Here is a 19571-nt window from a genome sequence, read left to right on the forward strand (position 1 = left end):
TACCAAAGAGAGAACTTTTTAAAACTGATGTTTGTATCTACACATCAACGAAATATGCTAGCTCATCCTAACAGAGCAAGAAAAGAGAAAACGTAAATACTCTAAGTAAGAGCGGTACTTTACGTATATTCTATTACCATCCAAAAGCTCCTGTGTCCTCGTAGTAAAAGTGAACTCAAGCGTGAACCGACGTCTCAGGTCGGGGTTGGGAGAGGCCCCCAGGGGCGGACCCAGCACCCTGTCAACTCTAAGCCACTCCTGATCCTATTAGAAAAAACAAACCTAAGAAACTGTGTCACATACTGGAAATAAGTCCTTCATCCCCAGTTACACTCCTCATGTCTCTCTCCAAAACAACCATCGTTTTACACATCTACCAGCTGCAAAAACAGACCAACAATTAAACAGGTATTTTAAACATGACACAGTACTTGCTACCCTCCACAATCAGAGAAGACAGGTGGGAACAGGCCACTGCTACCATGCTCTCAAAGCTACACCAGGCTCTTCCATCGACTCCCAGTAAGACAAGTTCTTGGCTTTTTGTGCAAAACAAAAATAAAAACTTTCAGAAGTTAAATAGAGCAACTGAAAATAGAATGTGACCAAAAGACCCTTCAAATAACACGGAGACAGAGCTCCCTGGAACCAAATTCAGAGTCCGGCAATCTTGAGGACCCTGCTTCGGTTTACCCACGGACGGGCAGGACGCCATCAGGACTCATCGAGTCCTCACCGTGCTCCACACTCACCAGGGGAGCCTCCTGGATTCTGCCCCCGCAGGCCTACCCTACCCCGTGCGGCAGGGGAGGCTCAAGCGAGCAGGGCAGAGGCCCGTGCGCCACAAGAAGGACTGCCTGCCCTCCATGCGAGACTCCTCCACCCGCCCTGGATCTCCGGCCAGATTCTGCTCGGTCCAGGACCACCAGCAGGGCCAGCTCAGTGAGGAGACTGGGGCGGACGGCACAGGGTGAGTCTGGACAGACGCCTGCCGGGCCAGGGTGGCAAGTTGGCCGAGTGAGGGTCTCGTGGAAGAGGAGCCATGGGGCGCTCGGCGGTGAATCTGGCACAGCCTGAGCATCGCTCATACTCACGGCCACAAAGGCCCATCACCCTAGAGTAGGAGGGTCCGCCAGGCTGCACTAACTCTCAACCATGCCAATGAATAAAGCGCCAGCTTACGCAGGAAGAAAGGACAGAATCAGCAAAACCATCCTTTCCCAACTCTCAAAGGAATAACTAATTGAGGCAAGGACCCTTGATGACATCAGACCTTTCACTGGGTGGAAGGTCGCTGAGAAACAAGATGCACCTCAACGTGTCAACCCTCACGGTCGCGGGGACACCTGGCAGACACTACCTGTGGTCCAGGCCAGCGTCCCCAGTCGTGCAGTGATGGGTGGGACACGGCACACACAGCAGTGGCTATGAGACTTCCAGCAGAAAGGAAGCCGCAGAAGAAATGCAGAGGGTGCATGTTCCACATGAGACTGGCTTGCATTCCACACACAAACTCGACGTCACAAAAAATAATGATAACAAAATGGGTGGAACTGCCCCAGATTAAAAGAGACCAAGGAACATAGTATCTAAATGTAATGAATGAATCTCAATTAAACCTTAAAAAAACATAAAAGATTCTCTGAGGACAACAGGGATAAATGTGAACATAGGCTGGATGTCAGAAGCTGTCACAGGCTGTTTTTAATTTTTCTCAGGTGGAAACGATACCATGATATTTAGAGAATGTCCTTATTCTCAAAGACACAGCCTCAGCCAAAGAAAGTACGAGTGCGTGCTGTACATCCAGCCCTTTGAACATGTGTCTGCAGAGACAGAGGCAAATGTGGCAAAATAAAAATGGGTGATCCTAGGAGAAGGGTAATTGGGGATTTGCTGACTATTCTTTCAACTTTTATGTTATGCTTAAACTTTTAAAATGAGAAACGTGGAAAAAAGACGTGCAGACTAAGGAGTAGGGCTGTGTGGGCAGAGTCTTGGCTCGTCCAGCGCACTGTGACCGAACAGTCCCTTCTGCTCCCTGGGCCCTGAGTGACTTGCCTGAAAAGCAGGGAAGAGCAGCTGCTCCTGGGCCCCTGGGCACCCCAGCAGGATCCCCCCTCCACAAACAGGACCGGCCACAGGAGGTAGGGACTTGGGGGAGCCCGGGGTCCCCCTAGCAGGAGCGCGCCCCTCTGACAGATGAGGGCCTTCCCACTGAAGCCCACACTCAGCTGGGCAGTCCCTGGGGCTGCACACACCAACCTCTTGACCTCGAGCTTCCAGAAGAACACTGTCCTGGCTTCCTTTTGAACATTTATTAATTTTGAACATTAAATCTAAAATTTAGTACCTAACATTAAACACAGAAAATGGATTCGTTTACAGGACTGTGTGACAAAGATAAGAAATCAGACTGGAGCAGCCGACAAGCAGGTTCATCTGCCAAGAAGCGTTCGCTGATATGGCCGCGATCTGGCCTTTACGGACGCACTGCTGTACAAGAGGGACCCTGCAGGACAGCGGGGGCAGGTGACAGGACATGGTCGGGAGCTGCGGGTGACAGGAGTGCCAGCAGGGGCTGCACAGGGCCGCCAGGAGAGGGCCAGACTGCAGGCCGAGAAGCTGGGAGGCTGGGCATCACTCAGTGGGAAGGTCATATGGGGTGAGAAAAAGCGTGTGGGGGGCGAGCTGTCGGGATGCAGCTCTGCCCACCAGGCAGAGGGTGGGACGTGGGGACTCTCCCAGAACAGCCCTGCAAACATGCGTGATGTCAAGACTAGACAAGAACGAGCCCAGCGCGAGGACAAGGAGGGGCAGGGAACCGCTCTGATGTTCACGCCATGACCCGAGCGTTTCCTGGCCCTTCCCCACCTCCTGCCCACCTCCAGTTTCAGGAGGGGACATCAGTGAAATCTTCCAAAATGCAGCTAAGTGTTTTGGGAGAGTAGCCATTCTGAAAAACAGTGGAGTTGGAAATTAACACTGAAAATTAAAATAAGAACTGAGTCTTAACGTCTACCTGCAAAACTTCTTTCTCGAATAGTTAAAAAGAGACATCTAAGCAACTGAGACTCACTCCGTATGGCCCTGGAAAACATTCACGGAGTGGATGGAAGGGTCCCTGAAGTCCCACAGACGGAAAGTCGTGTCGCGGGAGGAGGTCACCACCAGCCGCTGGGTCGGGTGTGTGCAGCAGTGAGTCAGCTCCTGATCGTGCCCTGCGACAAAGACGAAGGGCAGATGGTCACAGGGAGGCAGGCCCCTGCTATGCTGCCGGTAAGAGGAGTTGCGGGAATGGTGTGTGGGGTTGAGGTGGGACCCGTGTTCCTTCCCCTCGTGCATTTGGAAGAGCAGGACAAGTATGGGTGGGACACTCCTGACCCCGATGGCTGGAAGGTCAGGCAGATCTCCAACAGGCCGAGTGTGTAAGTACGTACAGTTCCAAATTCCGCACTTGCAGAATAACCTCTAATAATACACAGGTGGAGCACTTGGTAGAACACAACCTTTATCACTCAATGAGGAAAGGCACTCACCGATAAACACGCACAAAGGCCTGTGATGAGCAGAGCTCTGAGACAGCCCAGAGATGCCCAGCCCTGGTACCACCCTGCAGGATTCCTGCCCTTGTGTTTGGGAAGAACCTGCAAATGCTCTGGTAATCTCGGATTTTGAAGATATAACTAAGGCCCCCAAATCACATGGCTTTGAGTTAATCAAAAGAAAGATTGTCCTGGATGGGCCTGACCTAGTCAGGTGGACCCTTTCAAAGGGTCCCGGCAGAGATGCTCTCCTGCTGGCCTAGAAGAAAGCCAACAGCACATGGTGAGATGCCTCTGGAGTGGCCACGGGGGACTGAGGGCAGCCTCTGGATGCTGAGAACTGCTCCCAGCTGACAACAGGCAGGAAAACGGGATCTCAGTCATGGGCCACAAGAAGAGGAATCCTCCCAAAGGCAGTAAGAGGACCCCAGGTCTCAGGTGAGAGCACAGCCCCCACCAACACCTTCACTCCACCCATGACACCCTGAGAACCAGAGGGTCAGCGAGCATGTGCCCAGAACTCCTGACCCAGGGGCACAATGTGATAAATTCATGTTATTTTAAGACATTAAGCATGTGGCAGTTTGTTACAAAGCAAAAGAAAACTAATACGACAACCACATTCAAATATCTGGATACTGCATGTATCTAGATGCAATTAACTCCCCCGAAGATAAGATAAATTTAACTACCAACAGCTCTATTAATCATAAAGGAGCTCTGAAAATCACAGCTACACCAAGAGAACCAAGAGTCCTTCTAGACGAGACGTCGTCTGCACACAACCGGGAATGCAGTGCCTGCACACCTGTCAGGGAGTGAACAAGTTCCGACGTCTCCACGTCATACAGGTTTGCCGTTCTGTCCCACGAGGCCGTCACCGCCTGCTTGCCCCCGACCAGCCAGTCGGCGGCTATGACCACTCCCTGGTGGCTCTTAAGTGATGTCAGTGGCGCCCGGATGGTGGGACAGTCGCTGGATGCGTCCGCGTCTGCATCGGGCTCATCCTTGTCGGAGCACTCCACCTCGTCCTCGCCACAGAGCTGCTGCTGGGGGAGAGCAGAGAGGCGATTCCCTGGGAATCCTGAGGCTGCCAGACACGGCTGCACAATCGCACTGTTACTGTCTGTCCTTCTAGGACTTAACCAACGTTATGACCAACACCAGTGGGTGTCTGGTACTAAGTAGTGCTCAGTGACTGTGTATCAACTTCACCATCTCCTACTTGGCTAAAACCCTGGGCCAAACATAAGAAAAAATGAGGTAGCTACAACATCAAATGAGCTACAGTTCATTTCCACTAACCAATAAAAGGGGAAAATAAAATGATTTTCAACATTTTAAGTTTTCACCACAGATTAGGAGAAAAGTAATAAAACTAAACACAACTGAAAATCAATAATTTGTCACAATAAAAAAGGAACATTCAGTTCTCAGAAGCCTATTTAAAACACGTTTAGAATTCTACTGCTATGTTAATAGACATGAGAGTTCACTTTATTTTCCTACATTATCAATAATCTTTTGTCAAAAGCTAAGGATAAAACAAAAAACCTAATAGTCACCCTAGGCTTCAGGTCTTTAAGAAAATACGGTGTATTCATTCAACAAATATTTATCAGGTGCTTACACGGTGCCAGACCACATGCTGGTCACACAGCAGAGAAGGGGAGATGGCCGCTGCCTGGCATGTCCACGTGGAACTTGTGTAGGAGGTGATGTGGGCCTGGGGCCCCGCCTCACAGAGCGTATGGGCCAGCGGGAGGCAGACACACATTGGGCACAAGTGCACACACATGGGTACGGGAGCAGATGTCATAGGTATGGAAATACATGTCGTGCATACACACACATGGACACACACAGCACACGGATGTATGTCATGTATACACACACAATAGAGGGATGTAACCTGAGCCGAGACTAGCCAGCAAAGCTTAAGAAAACCAGTGCTGCCCATCCAAGCACAAGGCTTGGGCTGGGCAGTAATGAGGGAGCACCACCTGCTCTTCCTTTCATGGCAGATCGCGGAGTGGTCCCGGCACCGACCACACCTCAGGTGCATCTCAAATTCAAGCTGGGGTCCCCAGGGAACCTCCAAGCCCTGAGGCAGCAACTTTCAAGCAAGAAAAGTCCCTGCATCCAACACAAACAAAATCCTAAAGAAAATAAAGTCAACCTTACATTCTAAATAAACTATTAAGTTTTTTAATCTAAGTATTATATGTAATATTCCCTCTGACAAAATTGGTGCTTTTTAAATTTTATTTGGAAAAGGAAATCCATACAACATAAACTCATTTTCTGAACTTTCTGAGCATCAGTCTTCATGCACACCTCTGCCCCATCCTCCTCCAGTGCTGTTTCTTGAGTGAACGCGTGCATTAAGCACAGCACATGACAGTTTGGAAATTCCACGAGGGAAAAATCTGTGTTAAAATTAAATACATAATACACTGAATTAAAAATGAATTGTTAAGACCACTTATCTAAAGAAAACTCATTCCTACTCATTACTGGAATTCATTAATTACTTACCCCATCTCTAAATAGAACAACATTTAAAAGGATTAAAAAGAGAAAAACTAAAGGAATATTCACAGGCAGAGATATGAAAACTGGAAGATTACTATCATCCTCTAACAATTACAGCCAAAACGTAAATGGAAACCTAACGTTTGCTCGACTATATGAAATCACTCAGCGTCCTCTGCCTGGCGAAACTTCCCCCCACAGGAGCAGCACAAGGAAGGGCTGAGTGTGTGTAGACTCTACAGCAAAAAGCCACCCTCAACAGAAACTAGGAAGATCAAGTCACCAAAAAGGATAACTAAGACCCTGCGTGATTATCCAAAGAAGGTGCATCTGTATCCTACAGGAAAAGCAAGCATGTAACTGAGGGGTTTGTGGTTTAAACCTGTGGATTCATTCTTCTCAACATGCAACCTCTTTTGTTACCAACATTAAAACTTTACACACATGAGACATTCACAGAAAGATAGACAAGATGTAAAGGCAGAGGGCTATGTACCAGATGAAGGAACAAGATAAAACCCCAGAAAACAAACTAAATGAAGTGGAGATGGGCAACATTCCAGAAAAAGAATTCAGAATAATGATAGTGAAGATGATCCAGGACCTCGGAAAAAGAATGGAGGGGGCTTCCCTGGTGGTGCAGTGGTTGAGAGTCTGCCTGCAGATGCAGAGGACATGGGTTTGTGCCCCAGTCCAGGAAGGTCCCACGTGCCGTAGAGCAGCTGGGCCCGTGAGCCATGGCCGCTGAGCCTGCGCGTCCAGAGCCTGTGCTCCGCAACAGGAGAGGCCACAACAGTGAGAGGCCCGCGTACCGCAAAAAAAAAAAAAAAAAATGGAGGCAAAGATCGAGAAGATGCAAGAAATGTTTAACAAAGATCTAGAAGAATTAAAGAACAAACAGAGATGAACAACACAATAACTGAAATGAAAAATACACTAGAAGGAATCAATAGCAGAATACCTGAGGCAGAAGAACGGATAAGTGACCTGGAAGACAGAATGGTGGAATTCACTGCTGTGGAACAGAATAAAGAAAAAAGAATGAAAAGAAATGAAGACAGCCTAAGAGACCTCTGAGACAACATTAAACGCAACAACATTCGCATGATATGGGCCCCAGAAGGAGAAGAGAGAGAGAAAGGAACAGAGAAAATATTTGAAGAGATTATAGTTGAAAACTTTCCTAACATGGGAAAGGAAATAGCCACCCAAGTCCAGGAAGTGCAGACAGTCCCATACAGGAAAAACCCAAGGAGAAACACGTCGAGACACACAGCAAGCAAATTGGCAAAAATTAAAGACAAAGAAAAATTATTGAAAGCAGCAAGAGAAAAACGACAAATAACATACAAGGGAACTCCCATAAGGTTAACAGCTGATTTCTCAGCAGAAACTCTACAAGCCAGAAGGGAGTGGCATGATATACTTAAAGTGATGAAAGGGAAGAACCTACAACTAAGATTACTCTACCCGGCAAGGATCTCATTCAGATTCGATGGAGAAATCAAAAGCTTTACAGACAAGCAAAAGCTAAGAAAACTCAGCACCACCAAACCAGCTCTACAACAAATGCTAAAGGAACTTCTCTAAGTGGGAAACACAAGAGAAGAAAAGGATCTACAAAAACAAACCCAAAACAATTAAGAAAATGGTCACAGGAACATACATATCGATAATTACCTTAAACGTGAACGGATTAAATGCTCCAACCAAAAGACACAGGCTTGCTGAATGGATACAAAAAAAAAGACCCATATATATGTTATCTACAAGAGACCCACTTCAGACCTAGGGACACATTCAGACTGAAAGTGAGGGGATGGAAAGATATGTTCCATGCAAATGGAAATCAAAAGAAAGCTGGAGTAGCAATACTCATATCAGATAAAATAGACTTTAAAATAAAGAATGTTACAAGAGACAAGGAAGGACACTACATAATGATCAAGGGATCAATCCAAGAAGAAGATATAACAATTATAAATATATACGCACCCAACATAGGAGCACCTCAATACATAAGGCAACTGCTAACAGGTATAAAAGAGGAAATCGACATTAACACAATAATAGTGGGGGACCTTAACACCTCACTCACACCAATGGACAGATCATCCAAACAGAAAATTAACAAGGAAACACAAGCTTTCAGTGACAATAGGCGAAATAGATTTAATTGATATTAATAGGACATTCCATCCAAAAACAGCAGATTACACTTTCTTCACAAGTGCACACAGAACATTCTCCAGGATAGATCACATCTTGGGTCACAAATCAAGCCTCAGTAAATTTAACAAATTGAAATCATATCAAGCATCTTTTCTGACCACAATGCTATGAGATCAGAAATCAATTACAGAGAAAAAAACGTAAAAAACACAAACACATGGAGGCTAAACAATACGTTACTAAATAACCAAGAGATCATTGAAGAAATCGAAGAGGAAATCAGAAAATACCTAGAGACAAATGACAATGAAAACATGACAATCCAAAACCTATGGGATGCAGCAAACGCAGTTGTAAGAGGGAAGTTTATAGCTATACAAGGCTACCTCATGAAACAAGAAAAATCTAAAATAAACAATCTAAGCTTACACCTAAAGGAACTAGAGAAAGAAGAACAAAAAGCCAAAGTTAGCAGAAGGATAGAAATCATAAAGATCAGATCAAAAATAAATGAAAAAGAAATGAAGGAAATGATAGCAAAGATCAATAAAACTAAAAGCTGGTTCTTTGAGAAGATAAACAAAATTGATAAACCATTAGTCAGACTCATCAAGGAAAAAAGAGAGAAGATTCACATCAATAGAATTACAAATGAGAAAGGAGAAGGAACTGACAATGCAGAAATACAAAGGATCATGAGAGATTACTACAAGCAACTATATGCCAATAAAATGGACAACCTGGAAGAAATGGACAAATTCTTAGAAATGCACAACCTTCCGAGACTGAACCAGGAAAAAATAGAAAATAGGAACAGACTAATCACAAGCAATGAAATTGAAACTGTGATGAAAAATCTTCCAACAAACAAAAGCCCAGAACCAGATGGCTTCACAGGCAAATTCTATCAAACATTTAGAGAAGAGCTAACACCTATCCTTCTCAAACTCTTCCAAAATATAGCAGAAGGAGGAACACTCTCAAACTCATTCTACGAGGCCACCATCACCCTGATACCAAAACCAGATAAAGATGTCACAAAAAAAGTAAACAACAGACCAATATCACTGATGAACATAGATGCAAAAATCCTCAACAAAATACTAGCAAACAGAATCCAACAGCACATTATAAAGATCATACACCATGATCAAGTAGGGTTTATCCCAAGAATGCAAGGATTCTTCAATATACGCAAATCAATCTATGTGATACACCATATTAACAAACTGAAGAATAAAAACCATATGATCACCTCAATAAATGCAGGAAAAGCTTCTGACAAAATTCAACACCCATTTATGATAAAAACTCTCCAGAAAGTGGGCACAGAGGGAACCTATCTCAACATAATAAAGCCCATATACAACAAACCCACAGCAAACATCATTCTCAATGGTGAAAAACTGAAAGCATTTCCTCTAAGATCAGGAACAAGATGAGAATGTCCACTCTCGCCCCTATTATTCAACATAGTTTTGGAAGTCCTAGCCACAGCAATCAGAGAAGAAAAAGAAATAAAAGGAATACAAACTGGAAAAGAAGAAGTAAAACTGTCACTGTTTGCAGATGACATGATACTATACATAGGGAATCCTAAAGATGCTACCAGAAAACTACTAGAGCTAATCAATGAATTTGTAAAGTTGCAGGATACAAAATTAACGCACAGAAATCTCTTGCATTCCTATACACTAATGATGCAAAACCTGAAAGAGAAATTAAGCAAACACTCCCATTTACCACTGCAACAAAAAGAATAAAATACCTAGGAATAAACCTACCTAAGGAGACAAAAGACCTGTATGCAGAAAACTGTAAGACACTGTTGAAAGAAATTAAAGATGATACCAACAGATGAAGAGGTATACAATGTTCTTGGATTGGAAGAATCAATATTGTGAAAATGACTATTACCCAAAGCAATCTAGATTCAATGCAATCCCTATCAAATTACCAATGGCATTTTTTACAGAACTAGAACAAAAAACCTTAAAAGTTGTATGGAGACACAAAAGACCCCGAATAGCCAAAGCAGTCTTGAGGGAAAAAAACGGAGCTGGAGGAATCAGACTCCCTGACTTCAGACTATACTACAAAGCTACAGTAATCAAGTCAATATGGTACTGGCACAAAAACAGAAATACAGATCAATGGAACAGGATAGAAAGCCCAGAGATAAACCCACGCACCTATGGTCAACTAATCTATGACAAAGGAGGCAAGGATATACAATGGAGAAAAGACAGTCTCTTCAATAAGTGGTGCTTGGAAAACTGGACAGCTACATGCAAAAAAATGAAATTAAACACTCCCTACCACCATACACAAAAATAAACTCAAAATGGATTAGAGACCTAAATGTAAGACCAGACACTATAAAACTCTTAGAGGAAAACATAGGAAGAACATTCTTTGACATAAATCACAGCAAGATCTTTTTTGATCCACCTCCTAGAGTAATGGAAATAAAAACAAAAATAAACAAATGGGACCTAATGAAACTTAAAAGCTTTTGCAAAGCAAAGGAAACTACAAACAAGATGAAAAGACAACCGTGAGAATGGGAAAAAATATTTGCAAATGAATCAACGGACAAAGAATTAATCTCTAATATATATAAGCAGCTCATGTAGCTCAATATTAAAAAAACAAACAACCCAATCAAAAAATGGGCAGAAGACCTAAATAGATATTTCTCCAAAGAGGACATAGAGATGGCCAAGAAGCACATGAAAAGCTGCTCAACATCACTCATTATTAGAGAAATGCAAATCAAAACTACAATGAGGTATCACCTCACACCAGTTAGAATGGGCATCATCAGAAAATCTACAAACAACAAATGCTGGAGAGGGTATGAAGAAAAGGGAGCCTTCTTGTACTGTTGGTGGGAATGTAAATTGATAGAGGCACTATGGAGAACAGTATGGAGGTTCCTCAAAAAACTAAAAACAGAATTACCATATAACCCAGAAATCCCACTACTGGGCATATACCCAGAGAAGACCATAATTCAAAAAGACACATGCACCCCAATGTTCATGGTTGCGCTATTTACAATAGCCAGGTCATGGAAGCAACCCTAAATGCCCAATGACAGACAAATGGATAAAGAAGATGTGGTACGTATATACGATGGAATATTATTCAGCCATAAAAAGGAACGAAATTGGGTCATTTGTAGAGATGTGGATGAATCTAGAGACTGTCATACAGAGTGAAGTAAGTCGGAAAGAGAAAAACAAATATATATTAACGCATACATGTGGAACCTAGAAAAATGGTACAGATGAACTGGTTTGCAGGGCAGAAATAGAGACACAGATGTAGAGAACAAACGTATGGACACCAAGGGGGAAAAGTGGCAGGGCGGTGGTGGTGTGATGAATTGGCTATTGGGATTGACATGTATATACTGATGAGTATAAAATGGATGACTAATAAGAACCTGCTATATAAAAAAATAAATAAAATTAAATTTTAAAAACAAGGAAGCAGGCACAAAAAAAAAAACTTTACCCACATGCAAATGATATCACATGCACCAGTGACAGGATTTACCTCACATGAAAGACAGACAAGTTGTCTAAAATCAAATACATAAAATATTAAGAAGTATAACTTAACCATAAAATTTTAAAGAAGTAATGTAAACGTTTAACATTTGTGGAAAGGAAAGTGAAAGCAAACACACCCGGATACAGACAAAGACTCGGCCCTGGTCCGCTCAGCAGCCAGGCTGGGGCCAGCCCTCTGGCTGTGGTGAGTGCTCGCGTCCTGGCTGGCAGGTGTCCTCACATGGCCTCTCCTCGGTGCGTGCAACGAGAAGGTACAGGGAGCCCTCAGGTGCCTCTTCTACAGACACCGATCCTACTGGATCAGGGCCCCACCCTTGTGACCTTATTTGACCTTAATGACTTCCTTAGAGGCCCATCTCTAAATACAGCCTCATGGGGGGTTAGGACTCGACTCTATCTAACCTATGAGTTTTGGGGACACACACATTCGGCCCACAACACAAATTGTAAGTTTATCCTAAAACTCACAAGCATCCAGAACCTACCAACATACCCCATATCGTGCTTTCAGGGTAAGTAAATGTGCTGCTTACACTAGTGTCGGCTGCAGGCTGAGGAGTGGGCAGCTGAACCGCATACCTCCAGACATGGGCGGTCTGATCTCCAGAAGCTGAGGAGAGAAAGAGGGGAAATTACCTGAGGTGCAAACATGCGCTGGCTAGGCTCCTGCTAAATTCTGTACCTGAGGGATTGCAAGTGACTGACTATACTTACACAGCTACTTCTGAGACTATGTAATGCTACTGAGAATAGCAAAAGTACACAAAGATAATGATTATCTATAAAAATAACCCCCCTTCATCTTAGGGAGGAAAGCTGTGAAGGTTCAGAGAAAATTTACAAGTTGCAGATTTTATTTTCCATCTGGCCAACCTAAGAAAACAGAAACCCAAAATAACTCAAGGGCACGTTCCCATTCACTGAACCTGGATGCGCCCCACAGCTGGCTATGCAGCCCCTGGTACTGAGACCTTGCTATCACCAGCCAGGCCACAAGGCGATACTTGGACTTGGGAAAAAACAGAGGGCAGGTGAGGGGCACAGGCAGGCCCGCAGACGTGCAAAAGGGCCACCTCCACTGCCCCCACGACAGCACTGTCTGAACCCCACCTTCTCTGCGTGGCTGCACAGCTTCCCCAAGGCAGCAAATGGCGGCACGTGTCTTGTGGCATCGAACGGATTTAGTGCCTGACCTGCCCATCTCCTTCCGAGTCAGCATCCTGTCCAAACTCCCGTCTGGCACTCCACTCTCCAGGCCACTACTTTATGTTTCCATTTCCCACTGCAGCTTCCTGACGTGTCTCGATTTCATCCCCTTCATTCCAGCCTGGTTGTCACTGGTCTCCGTCTCTTCCCAACCACAAAACAAATGGCCCACATAACTAGGTTAAACTCCTGGCCTCCTTTACTCCCCAGATGTTGATTCAGGCATCCACTAGCTCTGTGGGGGAGGCCTGTTAAAACTGGACCCTCAAAGGACCCTGCCACCTGACTGACTTGAGTGTAAGAGCACTGATTAGTCCCACTTCTGTCCTCTGTCCTGGGGTAAGCAGAACTGGCCCATGGGCCAAATCCAGGCAGCCACCCACCCTGTAAACACAAACAAGGGTCACTGCCCACTGCCATATCCCCTCATCCGTGCACCATCTCTGCTGCTTCTGTGGCAACGGAGCTGAGCAGCTGTGACTCAGACCGTGTGGCCTCAAGATGAAAACAGTTACTTCTGGTCCTTTACAGAAAAGCTTGCTGACCTCTTATCTAGACAAACACTCGTCCTTCAGGTTACCATCCGTGTCCCCAAAACACCATGGGGGTCCACAGGTGTCAGACAGTTTTATGGAAAAACTCAATATGATAAGGTGTCATTTTATTTTTTCTTAATTTTTATTTTAATTTATTTACTTATTTATTTTTGGCTGTGTTGGGTCTTCGTTGCTGCACACGGGCTTTTTAAAAAAAATTTATTTATTTTTGGTGGCAATGAGTCTTCGTTGCTGCACATGGGCTTTCTCTAGTTGCGGCGAGCAGGGGCTATTCTTCGTTGCGGTGCACGGGCTTCTCATTGCAATGGCTTCTCTTGTTGCAGAGCACGGACTCTAGGTGCATGGGCTTCAGTAGTTGCAGCACACGGGCTCAGTAGCTGTGGCACATGGGCTTAGCTGCTCCCCAGCATATGGGACCTTCCCAGACCAGGGCTCAAACCCGTGTGCTCTGCATTGCCAGGCAGATTCTTAACCACTGTGCCACCAGGGAAGTCCCTATAATCAAGGTGTTTTTAAACTACGTGAAATGAAGACAAACCCAAGGTACCACAGCTCTTTCCAGGAGAACTGCCTGGGAAGGAGTGAAGATGCGGGTCTGCAGAGAGCCCGACTCGGGGCTGCTAAATTCCTCATCTCTGTGCCGACGGCGTCAGAGAAGCGAGCACATTCCCGCAAGCAGGAAGAGCGGGTGGCAGGGACGGGCTTTGTAAAAAGACCTCCAGGAGAACGCGGCCGAGTTCAAGCTGACATTAAAAGTTCACCTAATTCGCAATCCACTACTCATTTAAAAAAAAAGTACCCCTTAGTATAGTTTTCTTTATTCATTTCTCGTGCAATTTGTAAAATGTCTACTAACGACTAACTTCTGTGAAAGGTGTGGCTAAGCCTGATGCTACTGATGAGAAAGGAATGATGACAGCTGTTTTCAGATCAGCAATAACTGTTCAATAAATAAAAAACCAAAATCAACATACCGGTGAGAGCCAACTGTTCTGATGGATGAAATTTAATGGAATTTACTGCAAAATAAAAATATTACAGAAACAGGTTTAAAATAAGAACATATCAATATTTATTATAATTACAGCATGTATTGTAAAGTTAAATTTAAAAACTAAAGGAACTATGATAGTTCAATATTAAATATCCTAATTCAGTTAAACTATGAATAAACACGTAAGTTAAAGAGAACAGAGGTAGGGCCACATGCCGTGGCCAAAAAAAAAAGAAGAGAGATACAATACAAAGTAACTAAATATGAATAGGATTAAATATTCTGCTCAAGAATAGGCTACAGAGAAAAAGGATATTAATAATCTATTTTTTATACATAGGGAAGTCACCTGGAGTTAAAAATAAACCAGGATGAAAAAAGAAAACATAATTATAACAAGCAGAGGCAGATTATGGTGGTGCACACTGTTTATTGCCTACCCAGCTGCCCACAAGCCCACCCTTCCAAAAACCCAGTCTGTTCTGTTCCATAAGACTCAGGAACTCAGAGAAGGCAAGCCCCTGATGGCCTAGGGATGGTTCGGATCGGAATGGATCGGGACCAGATGAGAACAGTTATGCTACCTTCCCAGTCTCCTCTCCAGATGCAGGAATCTGCCCAAGGTGTCCTGGGGAGGCTCCGGCCCCATGACAACACTGCCCGGAGACTGACCGGTCCTGAGCCTGCCTGCCTGCCAAGGAGCTCTCCTCAGGCAGACAACGAGAGGCTGGAAGGGTGGAGGTCACTGTTCCCAGTCGGCAGCTCCCTGTCACCCCAACACATGCCAACCCAAGGCACTGGAGAGCCAGCCCACACCCCCCACAGCCCAGACACAGGACGTACAGGGAGCTTCCCAAACCTCAGTAAGTTCTCTCTTCCACTAAGACTCTGTCAGGTACGCCATTAGATTGATACTTTTCTAAGAATCTGAAAAATGCTAGAAGATGCTCTTTTACCATTAACACTAGACCAGAGAGAACTGTGGGAAGAGCTGGTGAAAACTGTGACTGCCTTAAAAATGTTAAATAGAAAATGCCCCAAATAAACACTACTAACAAACAGTATTAATGCTCCCAATTTCAACCATCAATTGTTACTTTCTGGTGTCTATGTGAACTCCAGCAAATCAGTGTTGCAAGCAGGAACATTTGTAATACTCACGGATGACCACAAGGTTTAAGTGAAGAACGCAGGCAACGTGCTTAGCCAAGAATCTGGCAAACGGTGGGCACCAATGACCACCAGCTGCAGGGCCAGTTTATTCTCAGTACTGTTCACACAGACGTTAACAGCACAACATCACTACGTGGGGTGGGGGGACCCCAGCATGTGTGGGTGCAACGAGGCCTTAAAGCCCAAAGTCAGCGGGTCGGGCCAACCCACAGCCCCACCAGCAGCTTATTCACAGCACAGCTAATGTCACTCACAGCAGCCACATGAGGAATAGAAGAGAGGGGGCCAGAGACCACAGTTCCTTATAACAAGCTCCAAGATCGTGTGTGTCTAACAAGACACATGCCCCCACCCGGCCGGCTCCACTCGGCTCCCTAATGCCAGGGGTTAGGGGGTGCGTGGGGGGAAAGGGCACAAACCTCGGGCACCTCCTCTCTGGAGGCAGCTCCGCCAGTCCACAGGTGGGCACATTCTGCTCAGAGGACCCAAGAGGAAGGAGGCAGGCGCTAGGCACGTCAACCCACCTGCAGGGAGCTGTGCTGATTAAAAACCCCAGGGCTCCACACTCCCCTGTTACAGTAACTCAGTCACACAATCAGCACCACCAGGTGGAAAAAGCAAAAGCAGGGCGTAAACACGACAAAGACAGTGCCCAAAGCAGCCTGTGCTCTGCTCTCTCCTCAGACTCCTCTAAGTGCATGACAAGTCTAGAAAGAAACAGGCACAAACTCATAGCAACAGAGACGGAAGACAGTGAGAAGAGGCACCCGGGAAACGCCAGGGTGCAAACACACGGGTGACCACAGGGGGCCAACAGGACACAGGGGTGATGGCACCTGAGTGGACACGGGGGTGATTGCAGGTGACTGAGTGGACATGGGGGTACATTTCTAGGCCGCCAAGTCCCACCAAATGTCCAACACAATGCTTTTGTAAGAAGACCTAAAAGACAAATCCTAAAGTCTTCCAGAGACAAATATCCAACTACCTATGAAGGACCAAGATTCAAAAGAGCGTTATTAGACTTTTAATATCAATTCTGAAAGCTATGAAAAAACAAGTCAGGGACTTCCCTGGTGGCGCAGTGGTTAAGAATATGCCTGCCAATGCAGGGGACACAGGTTCAATCCCTGGTCTGGGAAAATCCCACATGCTATGGAGCAACTAGGCCCGCATGCCACAACTACTGAGCCCACACGCCACAACTACTGAAGCCCACATACCTAGAGCCCGAGCTCCGCAACAAGAGAAGCCCCTGCTCACCGCAACTAGAGAAAGCCTTTGCGCATCAACAAAGACCCAACACAGCCAAAAATAAATAAATAAATAAATTTATAAGAAATAAAAAATTTTAAATTTTTTAAAAAGAAAAAAAAAACAGGTCAGCAGAGCACTATCTTCATTTTCAAAGAAAAGTACTTCCTACATAGAAGACTATACTCAGCCAAACTACCCATCAAGTGTAAAGGTAAAATACATTCTTCAAGCATTTTACAGTCTCAAAATTTTTCCTGTAAGACCCTTTAAGAAGGAAGCTACTGAAAGACAGGCTTCCCTGGAGAAAGAGAAAGAACAGGGTCCAGAAGACAGGAGGTAACGGAGGACAGAGGTGGAGAGAAAGCCCAGGAGGACAAAGGAGGTAGACTGCAGGTATCTGTGCTACAGTCCTGGGTACCAACTGTCAGAGGGAGGGGAGGCTTCAGGGAGGGGCCAGAGTGACAGCAAAGGAACACAGACATGCAGGGAATGCCACATTTCAGGCAGATCTGCACGAAACAAGACCAAAATAAAAGGCCACTTTTCCCTTCAGAGGAAGCAAAACTGGGGATTGCAAGTAAGGTACGTGCTTGGGAGCTGTGAACTATATGGATGCAGCCACAAGTAGGTAAAACCTGAACATCCATTTAAATGGAAGTTGAGCCGTAACCATTTCACGATGACAAGGAGCACAGAGGGATGGAGGGAGGAAGCGAGCCAATCTCCTTCTCCTTAATAAGAGTCACTTCCTTGTAGAAAACTCCAAAATTAAGAAATAATAAGATAGACCAGTTTTTTAAATAGAAGAAAAAAGCAAACTATTTAAAACTGTTAAAGGTGGTCACCTTTTGAGAAGTGAAAATGAGGAGTGAGGAGGGATGAGCAGGAGACTGCTGTGAGTTTTTTATACAGGCTGGCTAACACTTTAATGTTTAGGTTGTCTATTTAGCCTGTCACATCCACTGCAGGCTGCAGCAGCCACCCAGACACAGACCTGGGGGAAGACAGTGGGTCCCAGCTGGAGGGGACGGCAGATGAGGCAGGAGTGTATGTGGGGCGGGGACATTCCATGTGGAAAGGTAGGAGCTGGTTCTCACGCTGAGGCGACAGGGACGGACGAGAGCAGGTACCCTAAGAGAAGGAGGAGCCTGGCCACGGCCCTGACAGGACAGCAGGTACTCCCTCCCCCAACAGGACGGAAGACACGCAGAGGAAGGGGTTTCACCCAAGTCCGTGGGGGACACACCTAACCCTGGAGGCGGAGGGCGGACACCACTGCCAAGCCTGTCAGCAGGGGTGAGGGGTGAGTGAGCTGGGGGGCAGCGTGGCACATGGCCTGGAGCCGGGGTGCTGGGAGGAACAGAGACATCTGCCCACCAGTGCCCACAGGAAAAAGCCCCACATCCACACCCACCAGGATCCCAGGGGCTGACGCACAAAGCACCTCTGCACCGAGGACCCTCCCAATGGAACACAGTTCATGATGCTAGTGCACATGTTCCAGTTCCAAAGTGTGCACAGGTGGCCAGCTTTCTACGCCACCCTTGGGACAACGCTGTTCAGGGAGCTGAGCTGCCCCTTCGTGAAGTTCACACAGTCAGAGGCAGAGGCCCGGCCCTCCCTGGGAGAGGACGCCCCGTGGTCCCACTGCTCACCTGACCCCACATGGCCCGTGTACTTGGCGAGGCTCCGCCCCGTCTCAATGCTCCAGAGCAGAGCCGTGTGATCTGCAAGATTGAAACGAACATGAGTGAGCTGCCGATTTTATGGTCTTTTTAATAAAAGAGGAAGATAAAAATTCTAAAACTGAGAAGTTACATCACCACCAGTACCTCGTGCAACTGTGCTCAAACTCCTCTGTGATCCAATTGATCCGAGAGGATAGGAGGCCGGTGACCCATCCGAGGCCACAGAACCAGCAGGGGGAACCTAGAGACCTGAATGCCTAGGCACTGTGCACTGCCGGCACCAGGCTGGGGACTTGGGACACAGGGGTCACTTGAGTCATGGGCTCATTATTTTGTTGAAATATTAAGACTTTTCAGAATATCAAAAGCTATATTCAAATGCAAGTAGCATCCAAATCCAGTTACAAATTATTTGAGATAATACATGCTCTTTGGACCTCTCCTCTCTGGGCACAGTAATAAAAAGATAAAAAGGAGACTTCATAAGGGAAACCTGAAACAAAATGCCGATTATCCAAGTGAGATTTCAGAAATATCAGAAAAGGGTCTCTGTATTCTTTTCTGAAACTGTAATTTCCAAAACAATCTGGGGTGCTCACATATGAACACAGTCTTAAACAAAAGCAAGAACTTTCTTCATCATTCTAATGACATTAGCATTTCCTATTTCCACTATAAAAGGTAGGAGCTAGTGAGTAACTTTTCACAGGCTGGCAGTCATTTTCCACAAGTGAGCACATTTTTAATTTTAGGAATTTTTTTCTGAAGGATTATTAGGTTACGCACCTTAACTAGCTCTCAAAAGCATCTCCTCTCCAATGAGGAGAAAGGGGGGTTCTCTCTAACACCACCCTGGGGCTCCT

At 45.5% G+C, this 19571-nt stretch overlaps 1 protein-coding gene across 4 annotated transcripts in view; it reads right to left on the reverse strand.

Annotated features, from left to right (window-relative positions):
* Nucleotides 1–19571, reverse strand: part of WDR37 (WD repeat domain 37) — a 56154-nt gene that overhangs the window by 14276 nt on the left and 22307 nt on the right. For 3 of the 4 annotated variants that reach the window (XM_060156373.1, XM_060156365.1, XM_060156392.1), the window contains 5 exons: nucleotides 18676–18747; nucleotides 14571–14615; nucleotides 12367–12443; nucleotides 4354–4594; nucleotides 3080–3221 (listed from right to left, as the gene is read on the reverse strand). In XM_060156373.1, the coding sequence (XP_060012356.1) occupies nucleotides 3080–3221; nucleotides 4354–4594; nucleotides 12367–12443; nucleotides 14571–14615; nucleotides 18676–18747 (577 nt within the window). The remainder of the gene's footprint in view (nucleotides 1–3079; nucleotides 3222–4353; nucleotides 4595–12366; nucleotides 12444–14570; nucleotides 14616–18675; nucleotides 18748–19571) is intronic. The other variant, XM_060156384.1, reaches the window with a different exon arrangement.

The sequence above is a fragment of the Lagenorhynchus albirostris genome, chromosome 1 (assembly GCF_949774975.1).
Source record: "Lagenorhynchus albirostris chromosome 1, mLagAlb1.1, whole genome shotgun sequence".
Classification (NCBI taxonomy): Eukaryota; Metazoa; Chordata; class Mammalia; order Artiodactyla; family Delphinidae; genus Lagenorhynchus; species Lagenorhynchus albirostris.